Source organism: Gobio gobio, assembly GCF_949357685.1.
Source record: "Gobio gobio genome assembly, chromosome: 9".
Lineage (NCBI taxonomy): Eukaryota > Metazoa > Chordata > Actinopteri > Cypriniformes > Gobionidae > Gobio > Gobio gobio.
The window spans coordinates 12,903,974-12,929,742 of record NC_137115.1 but is presented as its reverse complement, the minus strand read 5'-3'; the positions used below and the strand labels follow the sequence as shown (position 1 = coordinate 12,929,742).

The window sequence follows — 25,769 nt, the reverse complement described above, 5'->3', positions numbered from 1 at the left end:
GTAAAATATAAGTAAATAATACTGTTTCTGTCACAATTCACCAGTGTGAGTGCCCGTGATTACCAGCAGAGGGCACTCCACCCCGGACTGTCACTCCTTCATAGACTACATTACCCATAATCATTTGCCCAGACTCATTAGCACTCACTGTTTACACCTGTGTCTCATTTCCCTGTTCACTTCACCCTATAATAGCCTGGGGTGCTTCTCCATTCTTATTTGTGCATCCTCGTTTCCTTTCCTAGCTTCCTTTCCTCGGAGGAATTTAATCAAGTGAAATGATATCCTCGCTCCCTTTAGCGTCACTTCAAAGCGTCGTCAAATAATGATGACTCTACACCAATGGATTAAGTTTGCACATCGGGATTCTTGTACATTACAGATAATTATTTATATTGTAATAGTTTCAACCCCTACAAAATACCACATTTGTCCATATTTTATTTAATATTACCAGTTATTAGTAACAACTATTTATTCCCAATTATTAACTGCTTTTTATTTGTTGTTTATAGTATTACAGTTTGTTTCTTTCATTTTCTTGTGCTTTGATATAATTCTGCAACTGTCGGTTGTTGTTATTTGACATACATTTGTGTCAATAAACTGTAGCAAGATGTGAAGGGGGAGGAGAATTAATACGTGCGTCACGTTTAGTCGATAAAACACTTCCTCAAGGGATACACCCATGTATCCTCGCTCATGACTCCTCAGGAAGCCTCCTCATTCCTCGATCCTCACCTCCTCGCGATGCAATTAGAGAACTCAGATGTCCTACAAGATGGCTGAGCTCGGTCGGTTTCCGGGTCATAGGATGGAGGATGGAGGAGCGAGGAAACGAGGAGGGATATTGAGAAGCACCCCTGGTTATCTCAGTCATTCATTGTGAAGTCTTGTTTGTTGTAAACTGTATTTCTGAGCGTTTTCCCCGTGTTTCATGTCTTTGGTTTTGGATTTCTTGCCTGTTCCGTGGATTACCCGTTTGCCTGTCTCTCCTGTCTTGTTTGCCTGATTGGACTGATTACCTGTTATGACCTCTTGCCTGTTTGTAGACTACGAGTTTGACTTACCCTTTAAAGGGGCTATATGCGTTTTTCTGAAATTTAAACTCGCGACTGACACCTTTGGCCAAAAAACAGAACTGCTCTTATTTTCTGCTTGCTCTCGCAGCGGTGGTGACGTCACATCCGCAGACAGCGCGGGAAAAACCCGACCCGACAGAAAATAGGAAAATAGGATACAGGCTTATAGGTGCACCCACTGTGAGCGGACAAGGTGTCAGTATGCTCATCAGGAGATGTTTGAGTCATAAATGGTAAAATAAAAAGGCTATTGTTACGTTTATTTTGGGGAAAAAGTTGCATATAGCCCCTTTAATAAAGCTGCGTTTGGATCCTCAACCTGTTAAGTCTCGGAGCAGTTCGTCACAGATAGTTTGTTGTTCGTTTTGTTAAATTTATGTATATTATTGAATATGTTACATATTTTTCTGTTAACTTAGTGAAAACGTAATGCAAAATATAATTATATAAAATATTAATAGATTTTCTTGCATTAAATATTTTAATTTAATTTGCTATTTGGTGAAAATGATAATTCCTCTAAAAAAACAAAAGCGTAATCAAGATATGTTTTGTGTCCATGTCAACTTGTGGTGTCTTGGAGTTATTAGGTGTCCTGGTAAGGTAGTCTGTTATGGGTACTATATTTGAAATTATGATATGATATCATAAGATATGATATAAATAAAGTGCTTTGAGCTCACAAAGTATTTTATATGTGAACCACACACTCTCCAGCTGGCCATCTGAATGCTGTTGCTGCATTTATATAAGCAATCACACCATTGGTGGAGCCAAAAGTTGACATATTGGGCTCAAACAAATAAAGCAATGTTTTGATAGCACCACAGAGACACAGTGTTTACACTCTTGTGGGAAATCAACCTATGAAATGGCTACTTAAAGTTGTCTCTGCACATTAAACTGATACAGGAGAAAGCATTTTACCATCCAAACAATGACACACATCAGCTTTAACTACTATTTACAATCAATTTGTCAAGTGTTCTGCTGATTGTAAGATTTTGAGAGATTTAATCTTTGAAAGTCTACATGTGCAAATTCGTCACCAGCGCATGGTCTGACTACAATTTAAGATATATATATATACTGATACAGATTTCTGTTCTTGCCGTTAACGTCTCTGTAAATAGCCTTTTTAGGCCATGGCTGATATTTTGTTTTAGATCAGTTTTTAACCAGACTGATTTATAGTACAAAGGTAACGAAACGTCCATTAGTCGGGGATAAGCCCAACAACAATAGGCGGAATTATTAGCAAGGCATAGTCTGAATGTCAAAATGCATTAACAACAGCAGAAGTGGGATTTACCAACAGATCAGACAAACACTAGGTCAAATGTTGTATTACTAAAAAAAAAATTATTTTTGCTTTCCAAAGAATATATTATGTATATGGTTAGTTACATTATATTATTTACATTTACCATAGTTTCCCCCTGCTGTTCACCACCCCATCAGAACAGACCTACAACCTAATTTTGGGTCACAACCCAGCTCAGGACCACTACCTTAGAGTGAATGATTTGGGCAAATCCTCTTCAGCTCAGATTTCTTTGAGCCTAGCTTTTAATAAGGAACATAAACCACAGCGCAAATATCCCCTACTGAACTCCACATGTGAGAATATAAACTATTGCACATGCACACACATGGCCCTTGTTTAGATCTATGTACTTGACTCATCTGTAAAAAAATACATCAGATACCATTTGAACATTTGTACTATTTGAAAGGTTTTCATAGCACAAATAATCAAATGCACATTACATTTCTTTCTCAGTTCTTACACTGATTTAGTTGGCGTGAAATAAGTCATGGCACAGCACTAGTAAGATGACTCGACTGTTCTTAGCCAGAAAGGCTGTCTCTGCGGGGGTTCGATAATGACCTGCATCAATCCACGGGAACGCATGAAGACAAATTTAAACATAAGATGTATGATTGATGGTCTTTCATCTCCCTTTGTTCTAAACTCGGGGAAAGAAAAGTTCTAAAATGTTCAGACGGTGATAGTCACTCACAGGGAAGGTGAAAATTCACGTCTGGTCTAGCCCTTGAGTCAGATTATTCTCAGGTCTGAACAATTTGTGTGTTGTAGTTCTAATGGAAGCTGTAGTTGTCTGTTGAGAACTGAAATTTGAAACAGGTTCCTTGAAACAATTTCTTCTAATAAAGTCCCCCTGTAGTCAATTTTATCTCATTAAACTCATCTTTTTGATCACCAAAATGACATATTTCCATGTTTTCTATTAATATCCATTGATCCATGAATGTGCAAACTAGCCCCACCTCCAGTCACTCACTCCAGAGCTGCGTTCAGCCCCGAAAAAAAGTTGCACAATGTTTTTTTTTTTTTAACGGAAACGGTGGTGCGTTGAACACCGTGTTCGGATGACATAAGAGTTGCAACTATGGCAGCTGAGAAGGTCATTTGTTGTGTTCTTTTTGAAGAATTTTCGGAGCCTGATGAAATCGGAATAAATATGTGTAATACTGCAAAATACGCTCAATGTTACAGTCACTGCACGTGCCGTCCAGAATAAAAGAGAACTTCCCAATAGAGTGAAGGGATTTGTGGAAACTGTGGTCCTAATTATTGTGATCCAACATTTGCCTCACATTTCAGGATTTCAGGTGAAGGATAATCCACTTCTTACCTCAGAGACTGTGTTATGATCTATATGACCATATTATTTTTATTGTGAGTATTAGGCTTATCATTATTGCTGATCACTGTTGTGCTATGATATTGTAATGTTTACCATTATATAACCTGAGGAGTATAGAAAAGTTTATGAAAGTGTCACTCCACAATACAATAGCAAAATAAATACATTTAAATACGTTTAAATACATGTTGCTGCTGATTGGGCTGACATTTTTGACACACCCACCAAACAAGAGAAAACGTATCTCAAACCCGTTACACACCGTTTCCAGGAAACATGTCAGAATAATGCGTTGCTAATGTTAGACAAACCATGTTCCTGTTCCCCATCTTAGTCTGCCTTTTAAAAATCAGTGTCTTAGAAATGCTTTGACCATCATAACGTCAGTGGAGAAAGGCATATTGTTCATCGTAACATCATAATCTACATCATATACATATGTAATTCACCTGCTATATTGCTAAAAGTACCCAATTTTTCATATCAACTGAAACATATACTGGGATAACCTGGCTTACCCTGCTTCGCAGCATAGTAATGATGATATGATAAAGCCAGTCCGCACATTGACGTGATTGGCTACAAGGTAGTTTGTGACGTGAGAAACACTATTGATTTCAAACCGCGTTTTTGAGACTGTTTAAGGAGAAAATACTTAGCAATGGTGTTGACTTAATTTGCACATAGTTTGCCTGAAAGTATATTAAAACACCACATAGACATACAAACAACATTTTAAAAAAACTTGCTTTTCACCACAGTATCTATTTGTTGAAAACAAATTTAGTGTTGGTCTATTGCCTGAAAGGTGGTTTTACAATGTCACCCATTTTAAATGTGTTGCCACACTGAAGGAGATGGTGAAAACCCTTGCCATTCATCTCTCTGAGCCTCAGGTCTGAGAACGCTGGAATGACTTTATTCGCTTGAGAGGAAACTCTGTATAATGCAGGAAGTAGACAATCAGACTCTCTTAAAGCCCTCCAAGCTAAAAAAAATTATCAGACCAAAAAAAAAAAGTATCATTAATTTTACTTTTTGCATGTGAAAATGCAAAGTGTATTAAAAACAGACCAGAGAGCAAACATTCCAGCTCATAGCTTTGTTAGTGCTCATAGAACAAACAGCAACACCACTCTTTTGTAAGCGTAATTACAAATTGTCACCAGCTGAGCTTAAACAATGAAGGGGAATTAACAAAACCAATTCCAAGAATGCAAATGAAAAGAAAATATGTTACTACACAAAACAAACACAGCACAAAAAAATACATGAAAAAAACCTCCAGTGTTTCCCATTCATTACTCAGACTATTGCGGCCCGCCTAATCTGTGCCTCAGTTTCATAATGAACCGAAAATGTTGTATAACTTCTCATAATAACAAAAAAGGTTATGCCCATGGACCTCCCTAGAGGGACTGAGGTCCATCCCACATAGTCTCACAAAATCCTATGGGAAACACTGCCACCCTTATGTTGTTCCATCCTTTATGACTTTCTTCTGGGGAACACAGCAGGTGGCATTTTGAAGAATGTTTTGGTTATTATTATTATTATTATTATTATTATTAACTTCCATTGAATAAACAACGAAAAAGACATTTGTCAAAATGTCGTCTTTTATGTTCAATAGAAGAATTTTATGGTCAACAAATCTTTCTTTTGATGGTATGTTTAAAAAAAAAATTCCGTTCCGTTCGACAACAGTGTTTTGGGGGGGCTGAAAACACAAGCTTTTGAAAACAGGTTTCAAAGTGCAAGCTTTTGAAAATGATGCCTTTACCATCTCCATATAAACAACAAAAACTTTAATTTGTGAAAACGGTAATGTCATGTGCATGCGTATTACATGTTCACACATGTGTATTATGTGTCCTTGAGGTGTTTCTTGACAAAGTGATATCACCATGGCCTGGAATGCACAATACAGCCTTTTAAGTCGCAGATCCGTGTGAACGGGGATTGTTTTGACAGTGTTGTCGTCTGTTTTTAGTACATCGTTATCATGTAAACATACCCTGAGTATGTTCAGATCAGAACTCTTCTGAATGATTCATTCACAAATCAGATTGATTCAGTTCTCAAGGCTGTCACCGAGGTAAACAGCCCAATGGAGGAAAAGATATCAATGAATAATGCCATACATATCAGTCTGTTCCTCACACAAAGCTATTATATGGCTTCAAAATACAGCTTACAAGTCAAATGGACAACTTATGATACATTGATGGTGTTGTTTTGTCTTTTTGAAGCTTGACAACCTCAGTCTTCATCAACTTCCATTGTATATGAATAAGTGACCAACACAAGTTGTGTTTTTATTTTCGGTTAACTATTCCTTTAAAAGATACAAATGAAAATCCTGTCATCAGATGCTCACCCTCATGCTGTTCCAAACCCTTAAAGGATTAGTTCACTCCAAAATGAACATTTCCCGATTCTTCAAAAGGGCTGTTCTGCTTTAAGACTATTGAGACTCTTAAACGTCCTCTATTTTGAGAACTGGTAGCCAGTAGCGGCTAACCACAAGTTCTCACGACTCTCTCAGAGCTAGCTTGTAGTTTACTGCTTCCCTGGTGTCAAGAAACACTGCACAATGTAAATCTTCACATTTAAATCAATGTAGTGTACATGTTAGCCCTGTTCCAAAACCTAGCAAGCTGCATCGCTGTCCACTGTTTACATTCACAAGGAAGCTCTTCTGTCAACAATGTTAGCCGTTTTGCTAGCTCGACTTTGCTTTTCACCAAAATGTCTAAATCTAAAGTTATCTCAGCAAAACCGTACACTCAGAGACTGACAGGCAGAGATCACCTCACATTCTTTTGATTAGCAAAATAATTGTGTCCAGCTGTTCTTTTCTTTTCATTTTTGCCGTTTATAGAATCTGAAGTTATAACAGAGATTGATAGGGTTGATGTCTCAGGACACATTTCAACAATATCGGTGCTATTCCATAGAAAATGTGCTCAAGAAATGTGACTTGCTTGTAGTTCTTTACAATAGTTTGGCATTAGCAAGTTCACTCCAAAATGAACATTTCCTGATAATTTACTCACCCCCATCTCATCCAATATGTCTTTCTTTCTTCAGTCGAAAATAAATTAAGTTTTTGGAAGAAAACATTCCAGGATTTCTCATCATATAATGGTTATCAATTGCAACCAAAATGCTGAAGGTCCAAATAATTGCTGTTTCAAAGCGCTTTGATGGGCTTCAGAGGCTCTGCGTGATCCCAGATGAGGAATAGGGTCTTATCTAGCGAAACGATCTATCATTTTCTAAAAAAAATAAATGAAATGAATATACTTGTTAAACCTAAATTGTTCATCTTGCGCAGCTCTGCGAGGTGCTAAGGATGACGTAATCACTTCGGAAAGGTCACACTAGACATAGGCAGAAGTACCGCCCCCCATTCATCTTTGAAATTAAATTAAGACATTTTTAATTAAACCTACAAGACATTTTTGGCACGATTACAAAGCGCTCTCAGCCTGGAATTCTTGTGTAATGACTCTCTCAGGGTTGGTCACTTGTCTGTTGCCTGTCTACCAGTTTCTCTGTTGCTGGCCGAGCTGACTATTTGAGCAAACACAATTTAATAATAGAAATATCTGATCATCCTCCATAACGCAGCCACTATTTACATGTCATATTGCTGTAAACTCTTGGATTACCAAGGCAACTACTGAGGCATCTTTATTACATTCCAAAAAGCTTTGTTATCAGTCCCACAGTGGAATAGGAAACCATATCCGTGGCTGGGCCGGATCAGCATGGAATGGAAAGGTTAAGCAACAAGAACGGTTTAGCCTGACGGTGGAAAAGCGGCTATATGAACACAGGGTTCCTACGGAGTTTGGAAAAGTATGGAAAAGTATGGAATTTGATTTGAGTAATTTCCAGGTCTGGAAAAGTATGGAAAAAATAAATCAGAGTATGGAAAAATATTTATAATTCCAGACTATTGTCCCTATTTCGTTTTATAAATATAAAATTAAGAATTTCTAAATGTATATAATATATACAATCGGTTTTTTTTGGATCAGTCTGCCAGTGCTGCTGATCGTTTTTACACTTGATCTGCTGGAGTTTTTAGATCTGCAGTGATTAGTTGTTATGTTATTAGGCGGCAGTTCCCATCACAGCACCCCTACCTCAAACTGCTTGACTAAAAACACCTGGAACGTTGTCCTTGATTTTTACATTTGAGTGTGGAGTTCACAGCAAACAAAATGGGAAAATGCAAGTTTTCCAAGGGCTGGCTTGCCAATCCTAAATATAAAGCCTGGTTAGCCAAAGATTTAAAATTTACAAAGAAAGCTATTTGCAAACTTTGTGTCAAATCATTTGACATCTCCAACATTGGGGAGGCGGTAATTGTAAGCCATATGCTAGGCCAAAAGCATCGTCGTCTCATCATAGCATCCACCACACAGTCTCACAACGTTAATGGCCCAGACCAAGGTGGGACCAAGACCGACCACATCAAGTCACGAAGCCCGTAATGTACCGATTGATCAAACATGAGCATTTGAACTAGTCAGTCTAACGTTATCCTTTAATTAACTTAAAGGGTTAGTTCACCCAACAATGAAAATTCTGTCATTAATTACTTACCCTCATGTCGTTCGACACCCGTAAGACCTCCGTTCGTCTTCGGAACACAAATGAAGATATTTTAGTTGAAATCTGATGGCTCAGAAAGGCCTCCATTGGCACAATGCACGGTTCAGTCTCAAGACCCATAAAAGGTACTAAAGACATTGTTACAAAGTCCATCTCACTACAGTGATTCTACAATAACTTTATGGAGTGACGAGAATAGTTTTTGTGCGCAAAAAAACCTAAATAACGACTTCTATAGTGATGACCGATTTCAAAACAATGCATCATGAAGCTTCGAAGCGTTATGTATCAACGAGTCGAATCATGATTCGGATCGCGTGTCAAACCGCCAAACTGCTGAAATCACGTGAATTTGGCGATTCAAACCGCTGAATCGACTCACTGATTCATAACGCTTCGAAGCTTCATGATGCCGTGTTTTGAAATCGGTCGTCACTATATAAGTCGCTATTTCGTTTTTTTTGCGCACAAAAATTATTCTCGTCGCTTTATTAAGTTATTGTAGAACCACTGTAGTGAGATGAGGAGTGTAACAGACTTGTCGGCACCGATGGCATTGTGGGTAAGTGCGTCGCCATGTAGTGCTGTTGTGCTTCGGGAGACCCGAATTCGAGTCCTGCCTCATGGACTTTTCCCAATCCCGCCCCCCTCTCTCTCCCACCTTACTTCCTGTCTAGCTACTTTCCTATCCTAATAAAAGGCAAAAACGCCAATACTAAATCTTTAGAATGTAGCATACTTGTTAGCAGTTGAATTTTAAAACAATTTATCAGAACAAGTTAAATATGGTCGGAAAAATCTGTAGGGAAGTCTGGAAATTTGAGTCTGGAAAAGTATGGAATTTTGAAATTAAAATTGTGTAGGAACCCTGTGAACATTGATCAGCTCACATACATCAAACTGTTCTTGCTTGATGCACAAGAACAAACTGTCTCTTCAGAAGATGGATTAAACCGCTTTACTCATATTTATTATTTTTATGTTGTCTTTATAAATATTTTGACGCATCAAAGTTTGGTGGAATGGACTTTCAATGGAGAGACAGAAATCTCTCAGGTTTCATTAAAAATATCTTAATTTGTGTTTCGAATATGATTGAAAGGGCTTGGAACGACATAAGGGTGAGTAATTGATGACAGAATTTTCATTTATGGGTGAACTAACCCTTTAAAGGTGGAGCCAATGCACAAAACAGTGATTGTAATTTCTTGGAAAGGACTTCCGAAAAATCCTTGTTTTTCTCCCAACTCTTGTGTGTGATGTTTGTGATCGTCCTTTTCCAGAATACCTCAGCTCAGTATAATATTCACTTCACTGGCTTTGATATCTGTAAAAACAAATACATTTCTAATATCATTGGTTGTCTTCATTTTGGCAGATTCCTCTTTCTAAAGGCCACACACCCTCACATCCATTGGACATTCTAGCCAATAAGCACATGTAGATGTCAGCTCTCGTTGTTCATTGGTGTCTAGCTGTGCTGTTGACTCTCTAATACGTAAAGTTAATCCCATATTGTCATTACGCATTACTGTTGTGGTTAGCTGGCTTTGGCGGCTTTCCATAAAGACTTTAGTGACAAATTCTAGGATAACTGGATCAATGCGAAGATTCTTCAAAAGACTCTTAAACGTCCTCTATTAATCTTGAGAACTGGTAGCCAGTAGCGGCTAACCACAAGTTCTCACGACTCTCTCAGAGCTAGCTTGTAGTTTACTGCTTCCCTGGTGTCAAGAAACACTGCACAATGTAAATCTTCACATTTAAATCAATGTAGTGTACATGTTAGCCCTGTTCCAAAACTTAGCAAGCTGCATCGCTGTCCACTGTTTACATTCACAAGGAAGCTCTTCTGTCAACAATGTTAGCCATTTTGCTTTTCACCAAAATGTCTAAATCTAAAGTTGTCTCAGCAAAACCGTACACTCAGAGACTGACAGGCAGAGATCACCTCACATTCTTTTGATTAGCAAAATAATTGTGTCCAGCTGTTTTTTCTTTTCATTTTTGCCGTTTATAGAATCTGAAGTTATAACAGAGAGAGGGTTGATGTCTCAGGACACATTTCAACAATATCGGTGCTATTCCATAGAAAATGTGCTCAGGAAATGCGACTTGGTTGTAGTTCTTTACAATAGTTTGGCATTAGCATGTTGTTAAGCTAAAAATGTGATAGCTAAGTAATATATTCGTTTGTTAAGTCGTGACTTAAGGAATACTGCTTCCGGGTCCAGGCCTCCTCTATTTTCAAGCGAGAATACTATCTCAACAGCCGTTTATGAGCTAAATAAACACATTTAAAGCAAGCTTTTATAAACTCATGGGTTATATACTACGGGAAACCGTGAGTCTTAACGAGCAGATAGGACACACAACTATTGGGTGAAATAGTACACGAGAATATTATAAACAGCATTTCTTTAGACTCAACATTTCACCATCTTGGATAATTTTTTCCATCAACATTGTTGAAATGCATTCTAGAATTCTTGCAAAAAGGCAGGTGTTGCTGTCTTAGTATTTGGCCAAAATTAGATATTTTAGAAGGCTTTGTAACCTGCAATTGTTACTATAAATAGCTATTTCTAAGAGCTAATTAGTCTAGTTTTCAGTTTAATTGCGCTGGCTAGGTTTTGGAGCAGATCGGTTGTATGAGTAGGTAGCTAAGAACTCTTTCTTTTGTGTCATCTTCAGTGCTTTTGAATAGCTTCATCTGCTAAATTTCATCATTCCCTCTCTCTCTCTGTATTCACTTTCAGGATGTGGACAGTTTGCAGATGTATCTGGAGGAGGTTCGTTTCTTTGACCTGTTCAGCTACAGTGAAGAGGAGGGTGGCTGGCTCTGTTTCATGTGCAGTAACCCAGAAAAAGCCACAGGTAAATACAATTTGCTTCTTTTTGGCTGTATACAATAGTGTTGTCATGATACCAAAATTATGACTTTGATACGATACCAGACTAAAATATCTCGATAGTGATACTGATTCGATACCACGGCAAACAGTAAAAGTAATTGATAATGACAAACTAAACTATTCATTGTTTTATCCACCTTTTTCTGGGGCGCGCTACTGTAAAAAAGACATGTGTACAACTTCCGGTGAGGCGTGGGAAGTATACCAATGGTATTTTTTGTGCTAGATAGGCCCTGTCCCAAATGGCACACTTCATGTGCACTTTCGGTCTTTTGGGCTTACAATGGCCAATGCGTGCGCGTATCCGTTAAGTCCACGAGACCACAGGGTGTCCCATTCTGGAGGCCCTGCAATACATGAACAACCCGCTGTCTCTACTTCGCCTGTCACTGATGCTAGCACCCATGCCTTGTGATGGGATAAGTGTAGGCTCCGGCTCAGCTCAATGTCCGCTTTTAGATCGTTTCTGACAGATACTGATACACCTCTGAGCTTTTCAAATTGCTCATCGCCTTACCATCACAGGCTACTGAATCTAGAAAGTAGATAAAAATCATACTTACGTGATACGAGGCCACTTCTTCACGTCATCTTCCCAACCAACAACTGCGGAGGGTAAAGGTACTGTTGTTTCACCCTTTTGAAAGTTTGTTGAGGTTGTGTTCCCACATCGTTAGCAAATTTGGATAGCTTGAATGACTGTCAACTGTTGTCAACTTGTTTCCATCCACCTATGTTTATGCACATTTTTGGATACCGCATTAAAAAAACACTGAATGGAAATGCCAAGATGCGCATGAATTGTAAAAATGTGCATAAAAACATATGCGCTCGTTTGAGTCGGATACATTTTCTATCCGATACGGAAACGCGTCCATAAACTACGATGGAAATGCATAATGTCCCGCTTGTTTATTTCGAACCAGAAGATGCTACCACTTTTGACGCAAGGCTTAATGGGGCGTAACAATCACGTTATTATCAATCATGTTAACACTAACCTTTCACTATTCTGAACAGGTTGGGATGACCAAAATCTTATTTCATGATACAAGTAATTTAATATTTCTTAAATGTAATTTTATAATTACAACATAGATATTTAATTTAATTCTGCGCTTTATTTTCTCATGCATGCATGTTTCTGTTGCTTTCTTTGTCATGCGCTGTACGTATATATTTGACTGTTCTGCTTCCATTGTTTAGTAACAGTGGAAGCAGAGCTCTGCACACGTCCTGACTCCTGCTGTCACACATTGACGCACATTAAGAAATTCTGCTCTTATTAGAGTGCTGTCCTTGTTAAAGTACTTGTACTAATGTCATATCATACCGTTTTTAACATGAGGGGAATCACGATACTTTTCTAGTATCGGTATATTGTGCAACATTAGTATACAAACATACACTATATTGCCAAAAGTATTGGGACATCCCTCCAAATCATTTAATTCAGGTGTTACAATCACTTCCATGGCCACAGGTGTATAAAATCAAGCACCTAGGCAGACGCTTCTACAAACATTTGTGAAAAAATGGGTAGCTCTCAGGAGCTCAGTGAATTCAAGCATGGTACCGTGATAGGTTGCCATCTGTGCAATAAGTACGTTTATGAAATTTCCTCACTACTTAATATTCCACGGTCAATTGTTAGTGGTATTATAACAAAAGTGGAAGCAATTGGGAACAGCAGTGGTAGGCCACGTAAAATCACAGAGCAGGGTCAGTGCATGCTGAGGCGCACAGTGCACAGATGTCACCAACTTTCTGCAGAGTCAATTGCTACAGACCTACAGTGCGTAGAGAGCTTCATGGAATGGGTTTCCATGGCGGAGCAGCTGGACTCGTGTTCTCTGGAGTGACCAATCATACTTCTCTGTCTGGCAATTCAATGGACAAGTCTGGGTTTAGCGGTTGCCAGGAGAACGGTACTCGCATGACTGCATTGTATCAAGTGTAAAGTTTGGTGGAGGTGGGATTATGGTGTGGGGTTGCTTTTCAGGGGTTGGCTTGGCCCCTTAGTTCCAGTGAAAGGAACTTTTAATACTTCAGCATACCAAGACATTGGACAATTTCATGCTCCCAACTTTGTGGGAACAGTTTGGGGTAAATCTGTTCTGAGCTTACACTGTGGCGTATAATAATGATCCGATCTGATACCTTGCTTTGCAGCCCAAACCAGAAGCACGGTTTCGTTACGCTTTCGGTCTATTTGCCATTTGATGTTTTTCATATGCAACAGAAATTGCAGCTGTTGTCATTTGGGCATTGTGGTGGTGGCACTAGTGCGGTTGAAAAAAGGTTGCAGTCTGGAGCCCTGATATACCAAGGTTATAAGTGTTGCAGAAAACTATTACAAATATAAAAACTAGCATAGATTTCATTACTTTTTGTGAATTTGGTGTAATTCGGTTGTACATAACCAAACGCATAAGATAATTCTTGTGAGTTTTTTCAATTAATTAGTTGATGTGGCTCACAAAACTGGTCTTCATTCACAAATTAGGCTGGTTCTTGAGTTCAACTAGCTGACTCAATGATCCGGTCGCAGCTGTTAACAGCTAACTTGAGGGCAAGATTATCAGTGAATAAAAAGCATCATTTTAAGAGAGCTACAGTTGATCCTTCTGAGAGGTTAATGATTAGTGACTACATGATTTTGCGAAAGCACATCAGGACTCCAGATGTCTTATACAGCTTTAGACTTCTGTGATGATTGCTGAAATCTGCTTTCTGTGAAGAGAAGAAAGAAAGAAAAACTAGAGGAAAAGGTGGTTCCTCGCGTTTCTGTAGCTGAGATACATTTACATCAGTCCAGCATTAGGATGTTCAGACAAAGAGGCTTCTGATCCCATTCAAGTCCATCCAGAATTGTTGTAGCTTTGTTTTAAATCCTCTCCAGATGTGCAAATGTGCTTTTTTGGTAGGATTTTTCCACAAGAACCAATTAGATACAACAGAGAAGGTTTGTGCCTCTGGCCTGAACGTTTTACCAAAAACAATGAAACATATTGTAAATTGTTGCACACGGAACATGTCTAGTTCATCTGAGATCATTTATAGGCATTTGAAACGCTAAAAAAGAAAGTAAAATGCAAATTATTTCATGAAAGTACATGCAAATTATTTCATTCAAATTAGCTAATGCAACACAATTCTTGAACTTTCTTTCACACTGTAATTTTATTGCATGCAATCAATTCAAGTTTTGTAAAATGAAAGTTTACAATCAAGTTTATCCAAATTATCCATTTGGATAATTTTTGTTTGTCATAATCAGTATCCAGATAGGGGTGTGTTCCCGTTCAATGACGTAACTCACTGCTTAACCAATGTAGCATTGTTGGAGAAATTAGCTAGTCAGGAATATTTCCTGAATCTGGAGTAACATGGTTGCACCATCGTTTAAATAACATTGGTTCAAAATTATATGACTGTAATTATTAATGTCACGCGCAGGTGGTGGAGTAATACTATATGAAAATGTAATTGGATTAATTCTTGGATAAATTCTAATTATTCAATTCAAGATCACAATTAAAGAGCACCTATCATGGAATTTTGAAATTTACCTTTCATGTAGTGTGTAACATAGATCTAAGTGAACAAAAACATCCTGTGATAGCTTGAAATATGACAGTGCACCGTATAAATAGTTATTTTCTTTCAAAAGTAAGAGTCGACTCGGAGTCATTTTTAAGAATCGTTAGAAGACCGAAGCTTTTTCTCTGACTAGATGACGTCAACTTGTCAAGTTATTTGAATACGATACGCCCACTTATTGCGCTCCAAGACGCCAGTGAAAACTAGAAAACATCATGGCGACGAGACGCTGTGTTCTGAAGTGCCACTCAAAAGCAAACTTCTTTCATCTGCCCAAGGATGAGCATTTGAAGACTAAGTGGCTTGAAGACAAACCATACATCGTCGCGATTGTGTGTTTATTAGTTGTCAAATGTATGTTTCGCGATCTCAGGAAGCTTTTATTATGGACTTCTATTATGGCACATGGTTCTTCTTCGTCTGTCTGTACCATACATGGACTACATGTGCACAGAGCGCCCTCTGGCTGCCAGTATGAATTGAAAACAACACATAAGAGACTCAATCGCTCATGATTAGGCTATAACTGCCCATTTTGAGGAAGTATTGAATAAAAAATACTCCTCTGTTTAGAAATTTGACACAGACATATGAGAATCTATCAATATGTCTCCTCATCTGCACACTTTTGAACTAAAAGCCCTGAGGGATGTTGATTTGTCGCGAGTCTTCGTGAGGAGAATAGAGGAGTTTTTTTTATGAATGAGATCAGCTGAGGCTCATATTACAATCAAACAGTACCGACGCGGTTTTCATATTCATAACTCCTGACACATATTAACAAATTACTGCCACTATAAGACTTTGATGGGCGTTCCGTTTCCGAAAATATCTGCACAGACTAAACCAATCACAACTGACTGGGTCATCGGACCAATCACCGCAGATTAGCGTCACGTAAAGGCGGGGTTTTGAAAAGTGAATCACTAAAGGAATCATTTGAGAATCGCTGTCAAAACAGGTAAAAATAAATGCATATTATAAGAAAACTAAAGTCTTTTTTGTCATTGCATGCATGCAAAACTGTTGTTGGGGACTTCTAAAACAATATTTGGAACATTTTAAATGCCATGATAGGTGCTCTTTAATGACAGAAAGCTGTTTTTTAATCATGAACTACATGTATACAACTTTACTCCTATATATAGTGCATCCGTAAAGTATTCACAGCACTTCACTTCTTCCACATTTTGTTATGTTACAGCCTTATTCCAAAATGTATTCATTTCATATTTATTTTCCTCAATTCTACAAACAATACCCCATAATGACAATGTGAAAAGTTTGTTTGAAATCTTTGCAAATGTATTAAAAAGGGGAAAAAATTGCATGTTCATAAGTATTCACAGCCTTTGCTCAATACTTTGTTGAAGCACCTTTGGCACCAATTACAGCCTCAAGTCTTTTTGAGTATGATGCTACAAGCTAGGCACACCTATTTTTTGGCAGTTTCTCCCATTCTTCTTTGCAGGACCTCTCAAGCTCCATCAGGTTGGATGGGAAGCGTCGGTGCACAGCCATTTTCAGATCTCTCCAGAGATGTTCAATCGGGTTCAAGTCTAGGCTCTGGCTGGGCCACTCAAGGACATTCACAGAGTTGTCCCGTAGCCACTCCTTTGTTATCTTGGCTGTGTGCTTAGAGTCGGTGTCCTGTTGGAAGATGAACTTTCGCCCCAGTCTGAGGTCCAGAGCGCTCTGGAGCAGATTTTCATCAAGGATGTCTCTGTACATTTCTGATTTCAAATTTCCCTCGATCCCGACTAGTCTCCCAGTTCCTGCCGTTGAAAAACATCCCCACAGCATGATGCTGCCACCACCATGACCACTGTAGGAATGGTATTGGCCAGGTGATGAGTGTTGCATGGTTTCCTCCAGACATGATGCTTCCCATTCAGGCCAAAGAGTTAAATCTTTGTTTCATTAGACCAGAGAATTTTGTTTCTCATGGTCTGAGAGTCCTTCAGGTGCCTTTTCGGAAACTCCAATTCACACTGGCGGGCTGTCATGTGCGTCTGGCCACTCTACCATACAGGCCTGATTGGTTGAGTGCTGCAGAGATGGTTGTTCTTCTGGAAGGTTCTCCTCTCTTCACAGAGAAATCCTAAAGCTCTGTCAGAGTGACCATCGGGTTCTTGGTCACCTCCCTGACTAAGGCCCTTCTTAGTCTTTTTTACACTAACTAGGGTTAGTGTAAAAAACTAAGATTTTTTTTGTTTTTTTATTTTCAATTCATTTGCAAAGATTTCAAACAAACTTCTTTTGCGTTGTCATTATGGGGTATTGATTGTAGAATTGTGGAAAAAAATAATGAATTTAATCCATTTTTGAATAGGGCTGTGAGTGTGACATAACAAAATGTGGAAAAAGTGAAGCGCTGTACCAATATTTTCCGGATGCACTGAATGGTTCATTCAGTCAACTGCCATCTCCACAACATTTCTCTGAGATGCTGCTATAACAAACATAGCATCCGATTACTATTTAACTATGTTTTGCTTTGTTTGATGTTCGATTCATCTCAGGTTCCTTCTTGTCATTACGAATTTTAAAAACTCTTCAAAAACAGCATTTCTGTATACATTCAAATGGAATAAAAGATTTAGAATATACATGTTAGCTTGCTTATTGCACGATATATTTAAGTCCATATGTCATAGTAACAGGAAATGCTTTTAACCAAAGTTCTAGAGCTGCCACACAAGTGTGCAACCACACAAGTTTGTGATGCTTTTTTATAATATTCATTGTATCTGTGGTTTTGGGAAACGTTGAATCGTTGAACTATTTTTGTAACAACAGAACTTGCGACCATAGTTAGCTAATGATGCTTTTGAGAAATGACCCCAGGTTGGGAATTGATGCAAGCATTATTTTAGTAGGCATAGGTTTATTCAACAAAATTAGTTTATTCAACAAAATAAATTCAACTGAATAAATTTGGTCCAACCAAATTATCTTTAGTTTAAAAGGCTTCATTAAAGGAATAGTTCACCCAAAAGTGAAAATGATCCCATAATTTACTCACCCGACCTCAAGCCATCCTAGGAGTATATGTTGGTCAATAAATGCCTCCTGAAGCAAAGTGATGGGTTTTTGTGAGAAAAATATACATATTTGAAACTTTATAAACTATAATCACTATCTTCTAGCAACGGCCGTACACGCATTCACAAGAGAGTCAAGTTCCGGCAGAAGGATGACCTCTGACCCGACATGGGAGGGCGCTTTTGCACATTAAACTTGCTAAATTACTGTAAAGTTGCCATATTGACTTTTCGGGTAAATACATCATAAATGCTGTTCATACAAGCAACGGTTTCTTTATTTTTACCATTACCATTCACATATCAGCCTCAAAATACTGGGATGTCAATCTTTGGGCCAATTATAATGTTCTGATGTAAATCACACAATAGCATCAAATGGTAATTTACTGGTAAATGTTACAACTTCTTGATGGTTGTAATTTGACAGTTGTAATTTGACAGAACTGATTTACCAGTATTTGTCATATTTCATTTTATTTTATTGTATGCTCAATAGACAGTATTTGTAGGCTTTGTGTATTTATTTGCCTAGTACAAAAAACAAAACAAATCTGAAAAAAAATGTGGTTGTTAATCTTGTTTTTCTACTTTGAATATTTTACACCTTTAAATATGGATATTAAAATTGGTGGAGTATTGGATTACTACGGTACATGAAACATTGATGGCGTCACTTTACCTCAGAAATCTATTTTTTGCCATGAAGAGACACTTTAATGAGACAGGAAATGTTTTTACATGTGCCACCATCCAGCAGCCAAGGTGGGAATAAAAGACTCATTGAAACCTCAATAGCAAGTGCCGCTCATTAAACGAGTGTTTGTAGCACACATTCTACCTCCATTCTCCTTATTTGGAATGTGGGACAGTTTCCATTAGCAGAGAGCTGTAAGGATTTTTAATAGAGCGAGGTGAATGTTTGCAGAAATAAGGACTTGGGGAAGCAAAGCTTGGACAGGCTGCACCTACCTTGGCAATGTTATGGTCTGACAGAAGTCTTGTGTGTCGTCAGCTCATGAAGCACGTTATAGTGTTTGAGAGCATTCCATCGCATGGAGTTTAGTTCAGACGTTAATGAGAAATTCAAACAAGAAAAAAGAACACAGTGATCCAGCTTCAAAACTACCATGCTGCCTTTCTCACTGCAGATCCTGGCTGTTGGCTGCTTTTCTCTCACTGTCCTATCTAACTTGTCCATTTCAAAAGCTTTTTTTTGTTGTTTTTTTGTTGTTGTTTTTTTTCATAAGAAAAATGTGTAGAATTTGTATTTGCCTCCAAAACTAAATTTAAGCATTTAAAGCATAAACCTTTAAGAATTAATGATTTTTAAAATCATGAAAACAATTAATTCAATCAAGCGTGTCCAAAATTGTGTGTGTGTGTTCTTGTTTTTCTATCCTGGTGGTGACTTCAACCTGAATGCACACGGACTCATGGGGTCTCGTCACCGTGGGGACCTAAATTGAGGACCCCATGAGGAAACAAGCTTATAAATCACACGAAATAAGTCTTTAGCAAGTTTTCTGTGATGGGTAGGTTTAGGGGTAGGGTTAGTGTAAAGGCCTGTACACACCGGGACGAATATCGCGCGCGCTTATCGCCAGCGTTTTTCGTGCCGTTTTTCGTGCCGTTTTTCGGCGCGTCTTGAGTGTTCACACCCAAGCGATTTTCACTGGCGCTGCGCCGAGTGAACGTGCACATTCAGTCGATGCGCTCCCGGTACACAAGATGGTGCTGCGGCACTTAAAGCCTCTGACACTCGCTTGTCACACAGAAGGAGAAGAGAGACAGTATTTACGTGCTTGCCAAAACCATAGACATATTATGTATATGGACAAAACCATTCACACACTTTTTGCTAACTGGCAAGCAGCATTAGCAGCCCATCTTCTTCTTTGTCTACTTACTACTTCTTCGTCGTATCAATGTGTGCTCGGCAAGACCGTTTTGTGCTCGAGCGCCACCAAGTCGTGTTTTACTGTCACTTCAGCAGCTCCAGGCACGTGAACAAAAGCGCCGATCTCATTGGTCGGCCAGTTTTTTACGCGCCGCGTCAAAATAAAAAAACGAACCCGAGGCGTTTTTTTAAAAATGACGCTTTTACGCCTGGCGTTTTGCGCGTCGGTGTGAACACTCACATTGGCGCCCATTGTTTAGTCCCGAGGCGTTAAACGTCGGCGATAAACGCGTGCGAAAATCGTCCCGGTGTGAACAGGCCTTAAGGGAGTAGAATATACAGTTTGTACAGTATAAATCCCCGTTACATCTATGGGGAGTCCTCATAAAGATAGCGAACCAGACATTTGTTTGTGTGTGTGTGTGTGTGTGTGTGTGTGTGTGTGTGTGTGTGTGTGTGTGTGTGTGTGTGTGTGTGTGTGTGTGTGTGTGGACATTTATTGTTTGGAAACTCTGAAATATATTATGCTTAAGTATTTTATTAGCCTATGGAATATTTTGTTTAAAAAAAATATGGGTAATACTTTAGTTTTGGGTCCAACTCTCACTATGAACTAGTTGCTTATTAGCATTCATATTACTAGGATATTGGCTGTTTATTAGTACCTATAAAGCACATACAGAGAGGAAAATAAGTATTTGAACACCCTGCTATTTTGCAAGTTCTCCCACTTAGAAATCATGGAGGGGTCTGAAATTGTCATCGTAGGTGCATGTCCACTTTGAGAGACATAATCTAAAAACAAAAATCCAGAAATCACAATGTATGATTTTTTTTAACTATTTATTTGTATGATACAGCTGCAAATACGTATTTGAACACCTGTCTGTCTGCCTTTAAAATGTCCACCTCCACTCCATTAATTATCCTAAATTAGATGCACCTGTTTGAGGACGTTAGCTGCATAAAGACACCTGTCCACCCCATACAATCAGTAAGAATCAGACTACTAACATGGCCAAGACCAAAGAGCTGTCCAAAGACAGGAGCTGGTCAATGACCTGAAAAGAGCTGGGACCACCATTTCCAAGGTTACTGTTGGTAATACACTAAGACGTCATGGTTTGAAATCATGCATGGCATGGAAGGTTCCCCTGCTTAAACCAGCACATGTCCAGGCCCGTCTTAAGTTTGCCAATGACCATTTGGATGATCCAGAGGAGTCATGGGAGAAAGTCATGTGGTCAGATGAGACCAAAATAGAACTTTTTGGTCATAATTCCACTAAACGTGTTTGGAGGAAGAAGAATGATGAGTACCATCCCAAGAACACCATCCCTACTTTGAAGGGGGTGGTAGCATCATGCTTTGTGGGTGTTTTTCTGCACATGGGACAGGGCATTAAACTGCACTGTATTAAGGAGAGGATGACCGGGGCCAAGTATTGCGAGATTTTGGGGAACAACCTCCTTCCCTCAGTTAGAGCATTGAAAATGGGTCGAGGCTGGGTCTTCCAAAATTACAATGATCTTCAATTATTTTTCAGTAATTTTGGAAGACCCAGCCTCGACCCATTTTCAATGCTCTAACTGAGGGAAGGAGGTTGTTCCCCAAAATCTCGCAATCTTGGCACACAGCCAAGATAACCAAGGAGTGGCTCTGTAAGAAGCATATCAAGGTTCTGGCGTGGCCTAGCCAGTCTCCAGACCTAAACCCAATAGAGAATCTTTGGAGGGAGCTCAAACTCCGTGTTTCTCAGCGACAGGCCAGAAACCTGACTGATCTAGAGAAGATCTGTGGAGGAGTGGGCCAAAATCCCTCCTGCAGTGTGTGCAAACCTGGTGAAAAACTACAGGAAACGTTTGACCTCTGTAATTGCAAACAAAGGCTACTGTACCAAATATTAACATTGATTTTCTCAGGTTTTCAAATAATTATTTGCAGCTGTATCATACAAATAAATAGTTAAAAAATCATACATTATGATTTCTGGAATTTTTTTTTTTTTGATTATGTCTCTCAAAGTGGACATGCACCTAAGATGACAATTTCAGACCCCTCCATGATTTCTATGTGGGAGAACTTGCAAAATAGCAGGGTGTTCAAATACTTATTTTCCTCACTGTATACATGCCTTTTTCTGCATGACCATATTCTACATCCCTTAATACCTTACTAACTATGAATAAGCAGTAATTAGGAGTTTTTTGAGGCAAAATCATAGTTAATAGTTAGTTAATAGTGAGAATTGGACCCTAATCCAAAGTGTGACCAGAATAGTTAATATTATTTTTAAAACTATTATTAACTTTAAATTAAAGGTGCTGTATGTAAGTTTTTGACTGTACTAAAGCATAAAAATACCATAATATGTTTGCAAATATTCAGGAAACAAATACTTTTTTCTCTGAAAAACAATGCTATATCTAGTTATTCTACTTTGAAATGTGCGTTCCGTGTCGGAATGTCTGTTTTTGTTTTAGTATGTGCGATAAAGCACGTTGCCAATTTACCCAATAGTATTTCAACGCCACGGGTTGCCAATTGGCGGAACAACATTTGCAGCGAATTGCAGCCATGGAAGCCAGCAAACAATCTGCAACAAAGATTGCAAATTCTACCCAACCTAAAAAGCCTCGGCATCTATCTAAAAATCTCTATGAACGGGATTAAAACACGATATCAACTCATCATATATCAATAAATCAACTCATCAACCTACAGTTGTAAGCCTCCTCGCCTTCCATTGTCATTTGCACTCACTATTGTTGCGTGTCCTCAAACTGGCCACTCGTGAGAGCATCGAGTCTGAGGGGGCGGGGCAAACAAAGTTGAATTTGGACTGCAGTACCCATTTCAAACACTAGCTGTCATTCTTACATACTGCACCTTTAAGTTCATGATGGGAAAAACTAAACAGAATGAAATTTCTAATTAATTATAGAAACTATTTTTTTATTCTTATTGTATTTATTAAACTATTTATATCGATTGTATTTATTTATATCTATTGTAACATTTGGAACTCAAATCATTGAAACCTCATTAACATACCTTTTAAAAACCCAAATTAACTCCTGAACCTTTATCCTATGTTTTGCTTTCGACGTAGAGTTGCTAAACTTTGCTAAAATATGTGAAACTCTGTCCAGTAAATTCTATAGAAGTGAATGCACACTCTCAGCAGGGGTTGCTGTAATCTTGTCTGACTATCGGAGCTTCTTATATTATTACTCTAAATCAGCAGTAGATCACAACGTTGGCCAATGCCCAGCAAAAAGTCTATAACATACACCAATCCAGCTGAAAAATAAACACTGGCCTTTCTTTCCACACAGTGACTAGCAATATCCTCATTGCATGAGTTTATAGTTGTAGCAGAATTGGAATAAACAGTTCTTACCTCAAACATTTTTATTGATGTATTGGTAACATAACGCTCAGAACCTCTTACTCTTCTCCCATTGGCTTTTGTTGCTTTCTGTGCTACCGGTGCACTGCCAGCAGATTTTCAAAGATGGGCTGCATCCCAATTTGTATAGTAAACTATTTACTACAGGGTTGTACTTCGCTTGTGATGGGAGAGCACATTTGAGTGTGTCGCAAAAGGCTACTATGATTCAGGACATTGTGTAATTTCAGAAATGCCAAAATCTTTTAAACAATTGCAGTCTTGTCTGTTTTTAGACTTGCTGAGCATCAGTTTTGGCCTCTGCTTTTATCATTAGTGTGTGTTTCACTTTCATGACCCCAAACAGACAAACTCATTTTCAAGTACAGTATCATATACACAGTAAAATCAACAGAACAGAAATCAATGTAGGCAAACAAATGTAATGCAGAATGGAGCACAGATGCTTTTAATGTTCTGGGATTTACAAAACATACATTTCATATTTATTTTGCTCATGTACTCACATACTAGTGCTTTGATTCGTGCATGACAGAGAAAAGCAGAGAGAGTATAAAAGCAAATAAAATGAAAAATAATTCATAATAGAGAATTATTATGATGCTTATGGGATAAACACACACTAATTCAATTATCAACCTTTACCAGCATTGTAATACAGACATCTGCAAAAAGTTTTGGGTTGAAACAACCAGAACAAGCATTATCTCTTCCAAAGCTTCCCAATTGTTCTGCCAGTTTTTTGTTCTTTTACATTTTTTTATGTGGTTGGCCAGAAATACCACTTTCCAAAAATAAAGAACATTGGTGTCACATGATTTATAGTTTTTCTGCATAAAAGGTCATAATCCCATCAGTTGTGAAAACTACCAGATACACCGATCAGGCAAAACATTATGACAGGTGAAGTGAATAACACTGATTATCTCTTCATCACGGCACCTGTTAGTGGGTGGGATATATTAGGCAGTAAGTGCACATTTTGTCCTCACAGCTGATTTGTTAGAAGCATGAAACATTATAACTGCCTTAACTATTTTAAGTTTAAGACTGCTATAAGTCTGATTTTTAGGGAAGGGAACCAACAACAAACTATTGCTTCATAGACAAAATATAACCAGGTATAAATCACACAAAACAGTCAGGTAATAAACATGTGTTCTTGCAACTTTATCTAAACACAAAAAAAACAAAACATAAACAAACCAAACAAATTATCCCACAATGGATACTGAAAAACAAAACACACAATGACCATACAAGAGAGAACAACTGTAGAAGTATCAGGCTTGGGTATAAATACCAGTCTTTGCTAGTTTTGGTTGGTGAGAAACCAGCAGCCTAAGATGGACACAACAGTGTTCAGGATGTAAAAGAAAACCTTATAGCATATAGTCCACAGATGCAAGAGACCAGTTGGTGAAAACGTAGATGATGGTAAACGTGCAGGTATTCATTACGATCCTTTGTGCTTAAGATCCAAGAGATCCACAAGGCAAAGAACCTACACAGACAATAAATTGCACTCCAAGCAATCTCAAAAAGTGGTGTGAATGCTAGGGTCACCAAAGAGTCCTTTTTGACTGAGCTTAAAACCAAAGTTTCCCAATCAGGACTCAAAGTAGATTGTGGCCACACAGCAGGTAAGCAAAGCTTCCTCTGTCCAACAAATCTGGCTAACTCTACTACCCACCTGGGTATATACCACCTCCTAAAACACCCTGGTGCCTCTGGTGGTGTGTAGTAGTAGTACCCTCAGTAGGAGTAAACATAGTTACAGGCCTGAGTCTGTTAAAAAATGGGCAAGCGTAAGGATTTGAGCGAGTTTGACAAGGGATAAATTGTGATGGCTAGATGACTGGGTCAGAGCATCTCCAAAACTACAGCTCGTGTGGGGTGTTCCTGGTCTGAAGTGCAATGGTATCTCTCAAAAGTGGTCCAAGGAAAGAACAGTGGTGAACCGGCGACAGAGTCATGGGCGGCCAAGGCTCATTGATGCACGTGAGGAGCGAAGGCTGGCCCGTGTGGTCCGAGCAAACAGACAAGCTACTGTAGCTCAGATTGCTCAAGTTAATGCTGGTTCTGATAGAAAGGTCGCAGTTTGTTGCGTATGAGGCTGTATAGTCGCAGACCAGTCAGGGTGCCCAGGCTGACCCCTGTCCACCGCCGAAAGCGCCAACAGTGGGTACGTGATCATCAGAACTGGACCACGGAGCAATGGAAGAAGGTGGCCTGGTCTGATGAATCACATTTTCTTTTACATCAAGTGGATGGCTGGGTGCGTGTGCGTCGCTTACCTGGGGAACACATGGCTTCAGGATGTACTATAGGAAGAACAATGCTGCTGAACAAACAAGTCCGATCCATGGAGGCCCCACCTCGCAACTTACAGGACTTAAAGGATCTGCTGCTAACATCTTGGTGCCAGATACCACAGCACACCTTCAGGGGTCTAGTGGAGTCCATGCCTTGACAGGTCAGGGCTGTTTTGGCAGCAAAAGGGGGACCAATA

At 38.8% G+C, this 25,769-nt stretch overlaps 1 protein-coding gene across 1 annotated transcript in view; it reads left to right on the top strand.

Annotated features, from left to right (window-relative positions):
* veph1 (ventricular zone expressed PH domain-containing 1) overlaps positions 1 to 25,769 on the top strand; it is a 178,747-nt gene that overhangs the window by 139,361 nt on the left and 13,617 nt on the right. The window contains exon 12 of the mRNA XM_079825943.1: positions 11,143 to 11,260. Within this exon, the coding sequence (XP_079682069.1) occupies positions 11,143 to 11,260 (118 nt within the window). The remainder of the gene's footprint in view (positions 1 to 11,142; positions 11,261 to 25,769) is intronic.